This window comes from Sinocyclocheilus anshuiensis, unplaced genomic scaffold (genome assembly GCF_001515605.1).
Source record: "Sinocyclocheilus anshuiensis isolate Anshui unplaced genomic scaffold, SAMN03320099.WGS_v1.1 scaffold1014, whole genome shotgun sequence".
NCBI classification, from domain to species: Eukaryota; Metazoa; Chordata; class Actinopteri; order Cypriniformes; family Cyprinidae; genus Sinocyclocheilus; species Sinocyclocheilus anshuiensis.
In genome coordinates, this window is record NW_015540943.1 from 139,496 (window position 1) to 152,130 (window position 12,635).

At 35.8% G+C, this 12,635-nt stretch overlaps 1 protein-coding gene across 2 annotated transcripts in view; it reads left to right on the plus strand.

Moving 5' to 3' along the window:
- The first annotated feature begins 10,915 nt into the window (after nucleotides 1–10,915).
- Nucleotides 10,916–12,635, plus strand: part of LOC107689713 (IQ motif and SEC7 domain-containing protein 3-like) — a 146,630-nt gene continuing 144,910 nt past the window's right edge. For both annotated transcript variants that reach the window (XM_016487835.1, XM_016487836.1), the window contains exon 1: nucleotides 10,916–11,547. In XM_016487835.1, coding sequence (XP_016343321.1) covers nucleotides 11,045–11,547 — 503 coding nt within the window. In that variant the 5' untranslated portion in view covers nucleotides 10,916–11,044. The remainder of the gene's footprint in view (nucleotides 11,548–12,635) is intronic.

Here is a 12,635-nt window from a genome sequence, read left to right on the forward strand (position 1 = left end):
GAGACTTTCTGGACATTGCTCATTTAAAAAACTTACCGGATTTTGCTGTCATAGATTGGACAGGACTAAACAATCTAGACTCATGACTTTAGTCAAAGGACTAAACTCACAACTTCAAACACAGTTACCCATGATGGTCCTCGAGAGACACTTTGTGAGTATGAGGACCTAGCCTTCCAGCTAAGCGGCCCCTTGTCTGGTGGTCCCAGTGCTTCAAGGCTCTTATTTGGTTCCTGGACTATCTGTTTCTGGCAACATTGTTGACTTGACTTCACAGACACTACTGGAAGAGAGCTGAACTCAGCTGGACGATAGCATCACTGAATTAACAATGAACTGACTTTAACTGATAAACTGACTATTTTCTATTGTCCTCTTGCATTATCAGCACACATTTTTCCTGTTTAAGACTGTAAAGCTGCTTTTTCACAATCTGTATTGTATAAAGTGCTATATAAATAAAGGTGACTTGACTTTGTTTATCTTGGTTCTTTTATTAATTTATTAAATCTTATTTTGCAATTTGATCCAACCCTTGCTAGTCTCTTAGTTCACCCAGTGTAACACTCTATGTCTGTCTGTCTGTTTGCCATCTATAAAGCCCTGTACTGCATATGAAAGTTAGATTTCTTACTGGGGCCATCTAGGGGCCAAAAAACCTTATCACAGTTCACTACAGTAAATATACAAAGTCTGACAAGCAAAGTGAACCGGCTTATTCCATGCACATTATCCTTCTTAATGTCATTGTATTGTTGTTCATTGTTACATAAAGTCGTCTTTATTATATGTCTAGCATATATATATATATATATATATATATGACCACCCTGCAGAGAGTTTTGGATCACAAAAATCTTTTTTGTGTGTTTTATCTTGGGAAAAGAGAGCTATTGTGTATACTAATCGTTGTTGTCTTTTTTCCTCCAATCACAGTGCCACACAAAACAATGTTGTCATTCGCCAAGCTCCATGGAAACAAGAGAGATGGTTTGGGAAAGCCCAATTCAGAACATCCTAAACATTTTCTGATCTGGACCCTCATTACAAATGAGCCAGGCTTAAACAAACAAACACATATCAAATCAAAGAAAGAAAGAAAGAAAGTCCAAGGCCTCATCTGTAACTTACACAACACTTTAGAGGGTCTGCAGGTGGGATGACAGAGCCATTTGTCTTGGCGTTTCCCGAGATAGCCTGGAAAATATGAATCGTCTGAGGTCCATGGGGTGAGGATGAGGGGTCTGACCAGCGTCTCTTTATGTGATCTCAGTTCATTTCACCTTTGGTGTCACCAGCATGTAATGAAAAATGAGAGGTTTACACAGCAGGATGACAGCCACATCATTGTTCTATTGTGTGTCTGGGTTTGGTCATGAGAGACTGTCATTCAATAAAGACTGTCATGGAATAACAATGAGAAACTGGGCTCTTGGAATAATATAAAGAGATTTGTGTGTTAGTGTATTATATATATATATATTAGTGCTTTCAATCGATTAAAAAAAATAATGAATTAATTGCACATTTTTTTCTGAAATGAATCGCGATTAATCCCACCTAACATTAAAGTTGTTAAATATAGATTTATATTGCAATAATTTCACATTCAATCTTCAAATTAATGTAGAAACAACATAAAGACAGTATATTTTTAATATTTGTTTAATGGCATCTTTTTTATGACAGAAGGCAAGTATCACTGATACCAATACTACATTAAATTGTTTTTTATTTTATTTAACCATTGACTATAGCCATTCAACATTACACTATAATTGAGAGCTATCAATTTTAACATTCATTATACTTTAAAAAATAACAACTTCTAATTTAAGTGAACTTAAAACAATCTTCATATAAACCCATTATAATAAATGTCATATGTAGCTACCTGTGCCCTTCAGCAAGTAGGACATATACAGAAATTGAATAAAGTTATCAAACACTAAATTCTAATTTAACTAAAGATAAATTCTTAAAGCTATAAAATTTTACATTACAGCAGCTGGGCTGCTGAACATGACTGACACGCATCTTATTTTCTCACAACTCTTGCTGACCCACTTCAGGTCTTAAAGACTCTACTAAAGAGCTGATGAGTTGAATCGGGTGTGTTAGATGAGGCAGACAGTGCTGGGCTGCTCCAGGACAGTTTTGAAAACCATTTCAGAGACATGTTCTCATATAACAAATACTTACATCATGCATAATGTAATATAGAGAATTAAAATAAATATGTTTATTATATAAAGATATTAACCTTTGTCTTGACTTTTTTGTTAAAAAAATAAGTTATATTATTTATTTTAAAAACAACATCAATAATAATAATAATAATAATAATAATAATAATAATTTATATTCTTTAGTTATTATATTATATAGTTTGTCAAGACAAAATGTGGTAGTTTTATTTAATAATAATAATAATAATACCTTTAATTTTAGGTGCCTTTCAAGATAATCAAGGACACCGTATATTATAAACAAACAAACAAAAACAATAAAATATAAAACAATACAAAATACAGAGCTATACAAAATACAAACATACAAATCAAACAATCAAATCACTAAAAGCTATTCTAAACAAATAAGTTTTAATCTGAGCTTTAAAATGGGAAATAGAATCCAGCTGACGAATGTGCAGTGGTAAAGAATTCCATAATTTTGGTGCCGCACAACTAAAAGCCCTACCACCAAAGGAACTCAACTTAAAATTTGGAACTCTCAATAAGTCTGCAGAAGATGATCTCAGAGAACGCGAAGGAATGTACAAAACAGGAGCCTGATTATGAAGTGCTTTATAGGTAAGCAGCAAGATTTTACATTGAATCCGATAGCTAACAGGAAGCCAATGTAATTGGAAGAGAATAGGAGTTATGTGATCAGAGTTACGTGAGTGGTTAGCAATCCTAGCAGCTGCATTCTGAATTAACTGTAATCTATTTTTCAGGAAGACCAAATAAAAGAGAATTACAATAGTCAATCCGTGACGTAACCAAGACATGAATAAGAACTTCAGTGCTATACTGAGAATGTGATGGGCGAAGGCGGGCAATGTTACGGAACTGAAAAAATGCAGTATGTGAAATATCATTAATATAAGAACCAAAATAAAGCAAACCATCAAATATAACTCCAAGACTTTTCAGCTGGGTGGAATTATTAACTAGGGAGTTATTGATAAGCAGGGTAAAAGGTTGGATTTTGGATTGAACAGATCTAGACCCAACAAGAAGGGCCTCAGTTTTGTTAGAATTTAACTTAAAAAAGTTATTAGTCATCCAAGTACTATAACATCCTGCAAACATTTAGTGAGTTTGAAAGGATGATGGAAAGCGTTGGGTTTTGTGGATAAATACAATTTTGTATCATCAGTGTAAAAATGGATGTTGATGCCATACATGCTAAAAATGTGACCAAGAGGTAACATATAAATAATAAATAAAAGCGGACCCAATACTGACCCCTGTGAAACACCTTGAGTAACTGTAACAGGCTCTGACTGAGCATGCTTAATCTAAACAAACTGCTTCCTGTCACTTAAATAAGATGAAAACCAAAGAAGGGCATTGTCAGCTACTTCAATACAAGCCAAACGTTCCAATAAAACTGAATGACTTATAGTATCAAAGGCAGCACTAATATCTACAAGAATAAGAATAGACAGAAGACCAGAATCAGCTGCAAGGAGAAGATCATTTGTAACTTTAACAAGAGCTGTTTCTGTACTATGTTTAGATCTGAAACCTGACTGAAATTGCTCATAAAGATCATTACTTTGCAAATGTGCTTCAAGTTGAGTTGCTACTGTTCTCTCAAGTAGTTTTTGAAATAAAAGGACTTTTTTATTTCAAAAATGTAAAAAAAATTTTTAAACTTAAGGTTTCAATTGTTAAAAAAATGTTCCCGCTCTTTTATTGCAGTCATGTCTTATTCAAAAGATATATACGGACATTAGCATGGCGCAATGGCATGTTAGAAATGGCAATGTCAGAAATCAAACCTCATGTAATGCTTCTTCATGTGGCAATTTTTGTGTGTGTTTGTGATTTAAATGTTATACAGCTGGGGACTTTGGGTCCATTCCTCACACATTATTTTGGCTTTTAAAATTGAAAGTCATACTACAACAAATATGTCATAATGACAGGATTATACCCCAATTTATAATTTCTTGACAATACATTTTCCCATGTTCTTCGCGTCTGTGTATTGACGCCAAAGGTTTCTCATTGAATGTATTGGAGTACCCTGCAGTGACTCCAAGGGGTCCTGACTAAGTGTCCAATTGTTGGGAGTGAGAATGTGTTTTAAAAAATGCATCTTAATCACTAACAACCCATATGGTTTAACCAAGCACTAAATTAGCACTGTGCTAAGTCATTGGCATTCTATTCAGTGGTTCGCTTTTTACTCATAGTGAATTCTTTGAGCAACACCAATTATTGAGGCCAAAGTGTACTTTAAATGGACATTGCCTGGGAGTGGACATAACTTAATCACTGCTCAATTTAGACAGAATTTGTCATGTCCAGTTAGATGCCCTATTCTCCGGTGGCACTGCAAAAAGCATTTTTGGCCCAATATACTCAAAAATGATATTCTGTTGGCTGGACGACTCTGTAATTTCTATTTATGAGCCTGGAGTGATCACATAGAGAAATAGGCCTGGCTGGTCTTTCCTTTGCTGTGAGTTTCAAGGTCGGTGAGCATCTATGATTCAGCTGTCTTGGATGTCAGTCAGCGTTTGCCATTATTTCTAGAGATCCGACATGGAAAAGGAAAACCGTGTGTTCTATTTCAAGGTATTCATAAGTGCTTCTATAGTTCCATAAGAAAGAGTAAAAGGCTTGTTCAATGAACAGGGTACCAAACAGGGCCTGAAAAATAGGTGCTTATCCAAAAATAGGTGCTTGACCTTCATATAAAGTTGATCGTTTTAGATCGTTTGAGATGTTGATTGGGATATCAATCTCAATATTACATGACAGTGCTTTAATTTGTTAGTGGTTTGCATTTTTTTTTTTTGCAATCCTGTTACCATAACTTGGGACATTATGAATGAACATCAAAATCAAATACACAATAAAAAATTGGCAGCATGTGTAAATTGAAAATATAGCCTAAATTAAGCTAGTACAAAGCAAAGGCTACAGCTAATTTGGGACCAATTTTGTATATATGTTTGATAATTTTTTTTTCTTACAATCACTTGGTCAAAAGATCCATCTTGAAGCTTGTACCCGAAAAAGGGAAGAATTTTCGTTTTATTAAAAAGTGTTTACATATTCTACACTCAAGGCGTGCACACGCATTATAGGACAGGTTAAATTCCTCCATTTCCCCTTCATGCGAGCCCCTATTACCAAGCTCCTTACCGATTAAACTCCTCTCCTCCTCCTGCCCGTCCCTTTGGCCCGCATCACTCACAGCAGAGCAAGAGTGTTCTTGATAACGCTGCTGTGTACATTTCGGAACTGCCGACAACGAGACACATTTTGCTTCATCTGCCTCCAAATTTTTAAGCTACTTTTCCCTAACCTTTTCAGCACCACCGTTTCGCTTTGGTCTGTCCATTTTAAGAGACTGAGAGGAAGGTGGAAGAGAGGTGAAGCGATATTTACATAGGCGGAGCAAGATCCCTTATCACTCCGTCTATATAGTGCTTTGTGATGGGCCGCTGTCCCTGCATGATGGGCGGAAAAAAATAAAATAATTGTACCTGCCCAAAAGGTGCAACGGCCCACCGGGAAAATGCCTGGTATACCAGATTACCAGCCCAGCACTGAATGCAGTGCAGTAATGCTTTTACATGAGAAGAAACAGAAACTTAGGTCCCAGGTTCAAGTCCCTGCTGAGCCAGGAAGCATTTTTGTGTGTAGTTTGCTTGTTCTTCCCATGTCTACATGGGTTTCCTCTGGGTGCTCATGTTTCCCCACAAACCAAGGACATGCAGCATAGGTGAATTAGATACTATAAATTGCCCATAGGTGTGAATATATGTGTGCGTGTTTGTGTGAAAGCCCTGTGATGGACAGGCCATCCATTCAGAATGTCCCGTGCCTGAGGCCATATGTGTGGCACCGGGTATTTTGTCATGGGCAATGGTGAAATACGCAGTTTAGCAAACATAATATAATCGACCTATAATCAGAATATAATCAGAATATAATTAATAGACATTGAAAAAATAATCGACCCCTCAATGCTACAGTCGACCAATCAGAATAATGTATTAAGAGCCATGTAATAAGAAGACATATGTTATACGATAACCTCATGGAACGTGCACATTCACGGTGATAATATGGTGATTCATAATGCTACACCTCATAATCAAACAGCAGCTGTTAGAGTCAGTGACTCAGATTTAAGCTCTGGAAGAAAACAGAAATGTGGTGGACAGCCTGACTCATATACTTAAGCTGTTGTTAAGGAGAGGGAAGATAAACAGAGATTTGACTTCAAACAAAATACAAAATGTTTGAAAAAATAAAACAAACAACAAATAAATAAATAAATAAATAAATAAATGTAATTTAAAAGGGGGGAGGGGGGTGTATGGGGACAATACACTCATTAATTAATGACCAGAGTTGTGCATAGCCCAAACCGTGGAAAAAACAAACAAACAACAACAACAACATTTTTTGTTAACCCTAAAACACAACAACATGAAGTGCAAAATTGAAAATAAGGTAAAACACCTGTAACAATTTTGGTCATATTAATAGAGTACATTGTACCCTATTTTTACAGAGTTTTTTTTTTTTTTTTTTACAGTGTGAGAGTATTTATGTAAACTATGTTTTTTTAAACACGTTGCAATAATGTCAAATTATAATTTTTAAAATAATTATAATCTTTTGCCATGCTTTAAAAAATTACACTTATTTTGATGTATTGACTAACATACTAAATCACGTGTAAAGTAGGCTACTTGATTATAATTTTATCTGTAGTGTTATTTGCTATTGCATTTAAAGTTGATACATTTTAAATGTACTAAATTGCAACTTGTTGAAACATGTTAAAGATTAGCCAGTGGGCTGTCAGTTCATTAAATGATAAGCTGTTTTGCCACAAAATCACTTCTCCTCGTTTGACATCCATTAAAAAAAAAAAACAGACACCTGTAGTCTTCTTTCCGGCGTGTGAAACAGAAGACATTCACCTTCTTAGAAGCTATCAAATAAAAATAAATAAATAAATTGCTGCAGTTGATCAATCACGGCTGCGTTTCCCAAAAGCATTGTAACAATTGGTGACAATGGTTCTACAATGAATTTAGGCTTATGATGTTTTTGGGAAATGCAGCCCAGAATAATGTATTTAAAAACATGCAATAAGAAAACATAAGTTACAGTGATAAACTCATGAAATGTGTGCAATGCCATTCACACTGATAATATGATGATTCATAATGCTGAACCTCATAATCAAACAGCTGCTAGTAGAGTCAGTGGCTCAGATTTAAGCTCAGGAAGATTTAATATGTTAATAGGAGAGGGAAGATAAACAGAAGATAAATTAATCTGTGTGTGTGTGTGTGTGTGTGTGTGTGTGTGTGTGTTTTTACAGTGTGGAAGTATTCATGTAGACTGTGTTTTTTTTTTTTTAATTAAGTTTTAAAAATGCACTTTGCAATGATGTCAAATTAAAATTTTTACTTTAAAGTATATTTATAAACCATTATGTTTTAATAATAATATGCCATGCTTTAAAATAAAGACACTTATTTTGATGTATTTAACATGATAAATCACAGGTTAGTACTTGGTTATAATTTTATCTGTAGTGCGTTATTTACTATTGTATTTAAAGGTAATGTATTTTAAATGTACTAAATTGCAACTATATCATGTGTATGTGTAATTACAAATATATTTCAATACATACAGGTTTTAATAGAAATTACATTAAAGTATATTAAGGTTTACCATAAATATTCTGCAGTACACATTAACCATATTTCAAAGACAATATAAGGAATTATAAAATTACAAATAGAGTAGATGTGCTTAATTCTCATTGAAGTGGGCCAAGAAAGCACTCTTAAGTTCAACTTATTGCATTTAATGTAAATTTAAAACATCTGTATGTAATTTAGTGAATATTTGCGACTAGAGCCACCTAGAGTTAAGTGAGTGAAATTCACTGTCACAAATACATTATAGTAATTACAGTGGATAGCTATACCAGAGTTGTGCGACAGTCAATCATTGTTCACGGATACCATAGAAATGAATGAGAAGTAGCCTACCGTAAACTGAATCTTACCTGTTAGGATTTGTTGCTAAAAATAGATAAATCCAACGTTAATTGGTAAACACGTAGCTAGTATAGCAGGCTGTCAGTTCATGATAAGCTGTTTTGCCACAAGAGCACTCTGTTCAGCGTATTTAAGCTTTGCCGCATCCATTAAACAAAAAATACCCGTATAGCCTTCTTTCCAGCGTGTGAAAGAAACAGACATTGGTCTTATTAGAAGCTATCAGCTATCATCACAATGCATTACCGCGGAAGTAGGGGTGCTGAGGGTGCTGCAGCACCCCCTGTCCTGTAGCCCGAGAAAAAATAGGGGGGCTGGGGGTGCGGTGTTGAAAATAAGTAAATGAAAATTTTGCAACAATAAATAAAATTCATTTTATTAATTCGTATATTCTTTCAAATTCATTGAAAAAAGTAGCCTAAGCCTACAATGACATTATAAGCAAGAGTTGAGTTAAGTTAAAGCAAATTGACTGTGAAAGTAGTTTCAACTTATTAAACTGACTTAAAAAATCATTTGTTGCCATGACTTTTTGATCATATTATTACCTGTAACATCTGTGCCGTACAACGACCATTCCTACAACCATTGCTAAGAGACAGCAGATAAAGAGCGACAGCGTCTTCAGCAGCAAGCAATCCCGCATTCTCAGATCTGTAGGGCTTATTGTGGTGTTTAATGCTAGACATTTCCTATTCTTGTATCCTATTTTTAATACTTAAGGTTGTAACACAAATAACGAATGCTTAGTTTGTGGCTCATTAGGCTATTATTAATGAAAAAAAAACAAAAAACAGGCTATACAATAAAATAGCAGCTAGCCTACAATAACATATTCACTTATATTAAACTTCGAACTTTTATTAGCCTAAAAAAATGAATAAGGATAATATGTTTTACCCACAAATAAATAATGTAGAGCCCTGCACGGGCCTCCAATATTGGTCCTAGCCCGGCTCTTGCCTGACACCTTATCAGAATTCTCGGCCCAAATCCGACTGGAGCCCGTGTCTTTTCTCTCTTCCCCATTATACTACTGTTGCAGCCATTAAAGTAGTTCAGTTTTGTTTTTAATGGCAAAGTGTTTTTTTCGTTTCTTTATGACGTTAATTTAGAAATATGTCTGGAACAATTTTTTTGTGTGTGTAAAATGCACGTTTTTTTTATAGTAACGACCAAGCGGCCAGCAGCATGCAGACAGTGAGTTGATCATAGCCTATGTTTGATCAATTTAGCCTTCTCAGATCATCACGGCTTGAAATAAAATAAAATCTATAGATATAAAACACTTAAAGCATATCACAATGTTAGTTTAAACGTTTAACCTATATAAATGTGCGCTGTTAGGCGCATATCCGGAGAGTGGAAGCTAAAGCGCGCTCGGCAGGACATAGAGGCGCCAGCGCATCACTTGCACTTTTTTCTTAATAAAATGCGCCATAATTTTTGCTCATAAAGATAAGAGTAATAAATCATTATACACTGTAAAGGGTCTACATTTATTTGTGTGCACTCACAAGAAAACTTTGTGCTTTTGTAAAATAAGGAAAACAAACAGGTTGCGCTTTCTGCCGTCTCGGTACTGAACAGGAGCGCTTCACAAAAATGAACCGAAACTCAGCGAATATCTGCATTACAGACATGATAAATATATCTATAGAAAGCTTTAAATTACTTTAAAACGAAATAATTCAAATCGAAAACAAAAACTCTTTCATTATTTAATCCTTAAAGATTCCTCTCTAAAGGCGCGTCCAATGAGGAGATGGCGAGTCAGGATCGTCAACTTCGTCTTTGCAACACTGACTCAGAAAACAGTAGCTTATTAATAATAATAATTAATAATAATAATTCAAATATCTCTTTACTATTTCCCCCGACATATTAATGGTAGGCTAATTACTTTTTTTAGCTACGTTTTTTTTTTTTTTAATCTCTGGTCGGGTCTGCGCTAGTTTTAATACAGTCCTCTTTTTTTTTGTTTTTTTTTTGCATAACTCTTGAATAAGACGATTAAGACAAACCACTGTCTACTTGGGTTGTAACCCAAATAAATAAGGTCTTTTCCATGGTTTAAGACGATTATTTTGTGTTTCATTGTTTTTTTTTTTTTTTATGAAAACACAGCAGCAATAAAGACAAACACTTTATTTATTTACTTTATTAAACGAATGAAACAAAAGTTGAGATTTGGATCCGCCATAGTGTCTTTGTTCTCGCATCACTCTCGCCCCCCCGGTTTTATTTCTTAGCCCCCCTTGCTCAAAATACGTTCCCGCGTCTATGTCACAATGATTTTGAAACTGATATTTCAAGGTAAAAAATACACATACAGGTGGTTTAGTTTTTTTTTTTTTTTAAGTATAATATAAGTAGGCTATAATATTTCTGCAGTAAGTTCTCTTTTTAAAATATGTTAGAAGTGTATTTCTGTTTCACAAGGGTAAATACGACAGGAACATGAAAATGTACTGCATAGGAGGCACGACCCAGGTGTAAAACTTCTAATGTGGAAAAACTTTCTTAGTGGATCTTCAAAATTGATGTCACTATTGGAAAGTGTGTGCTGCATGCAAACACCCTTCTCTGTGATTGGCCAGAGCTTTGACATCATCACCCTCCGCAGCTCCTCCCCCAGTCTCCCCTGCACCAGGACCATCACTCGCATCCTTAGAGCATCAGCACGCCACAGCACATTCTCTGCATCCAGTCGACTCCTGCTCCATCCTGATACAGCAGGCTTGAAGCTTTGAGATTACAGTAATGGAGAGCTTGCTGGATAACCCGATGAAAGCCGTGCTTTATCTCAAAGAACTGACCACTATTGTTCAAAACCAGCAGAGTCTGATTCAAACCCAGCGGCAGCGGATCGACGAGCTGGAGAGGAAGGTTGAGGATCTGATCGGCGAGAACCGTCAGCTGAGAGATCCGCATCAATACCACCACCATCATCCGCACCACCATCACCACCCATCCCCGCGGACCAGCAGCCCACAGCCGGCCGCTCATCCGCACCAGCATTCGGCGACTCACGGTCAAGCCCAGCCGCAGCAGCATCCGTCCAAACAGCCGCAGCATCTTCCGGCAGCTCCCATTCATCACCCGAAGCATCTGCAGCTTGTATCGACGTCCCCACCGACTCTCAAAGCAACCCAGTCCAGCCCGGAGTCCGAGGAGGACGATAAGAGGAGCCCGTCCTGCAAGTCTCTGGTTCCGCAGACTCCTTCAACACTGTGCCGGTCCGTTGGACTCGCCAGGAAACCGGAGTGAGTAAAAATCACACTGACAAACGAACAGTGCATCACACACACTCTATTACCGGGTGATCATGCGGCATTTGTATGCTTTCAGAAATCGGTAGGCTACATTACAGAGTATGTTCGCTAAAGGGGGAATGCAATTTTGTATCACTGTCGTACACATTTAAAGGTACATATAAAGATTCATATGACATATAACTAATAATAATAATACAGCCTAATTAATATTATCTAACTATTATATGACTATACTTAGAATATTCACATTTTCATTGATACATTCTATATCTAATAATAATACATTTAATTTTAAGCACCTTTCAAACATCAAATGAAGCTCAAAATGCTTCATATATTAGAAAATAAAAATTACAAACCGTGCAAAATTGAGTGATAGAGTAAAAAACAAATGACAAACAATGAATGCATACATATGAGGACACAAGGATGGATAATTTAACTATTTGTATTATAATCAGGGTATTAAATAAACATGTATTACAGTGTATTAGGCCTGTCAAAATGACTGAAAAACTAAATTCGAATTTTCTACTTAAATATTATAAAAATTCGAATTATATTCGAATTTAAAAGGCATAATTTCAGTTAGGGGAAAAAAAGCTTAATTGCAAAATTGTTTACTCAATACAATATACCTTTTTTCTGTAATATTCTGGATGCTGTGTTCTCCATTTTTCTCTGTAGTGTCTAATGAATGCTCTGTAGCGTTTATTTTATTGACTCGTGTGTGTGATCTGAGAGCACCGTTTGATTTCTTACATAAATTTTACATGGCTTTCTAAACATGCCGTTCTCTGCCAGACGCGAGTGCAACGCTGATATATGTCCCTATAGAAAACGTGATAAATGTGTGAACGGCTTGGTTTCAGTTTTGACGTAAACAACATCTTCTCCACACTGATGCTATCGTTTTCCTCAATATATTGAATGAACAACATAGCAGTGCCGCATCTAGTGGGTTCAACTGCATAGGCTAACAAAAGCAATGACACTTACATCGTCATCGCATTTCGTGCGCCACTGATAGGCTGCCTGACGGCTGACGCACACCTAAAATAACGTGGCATTTGTAT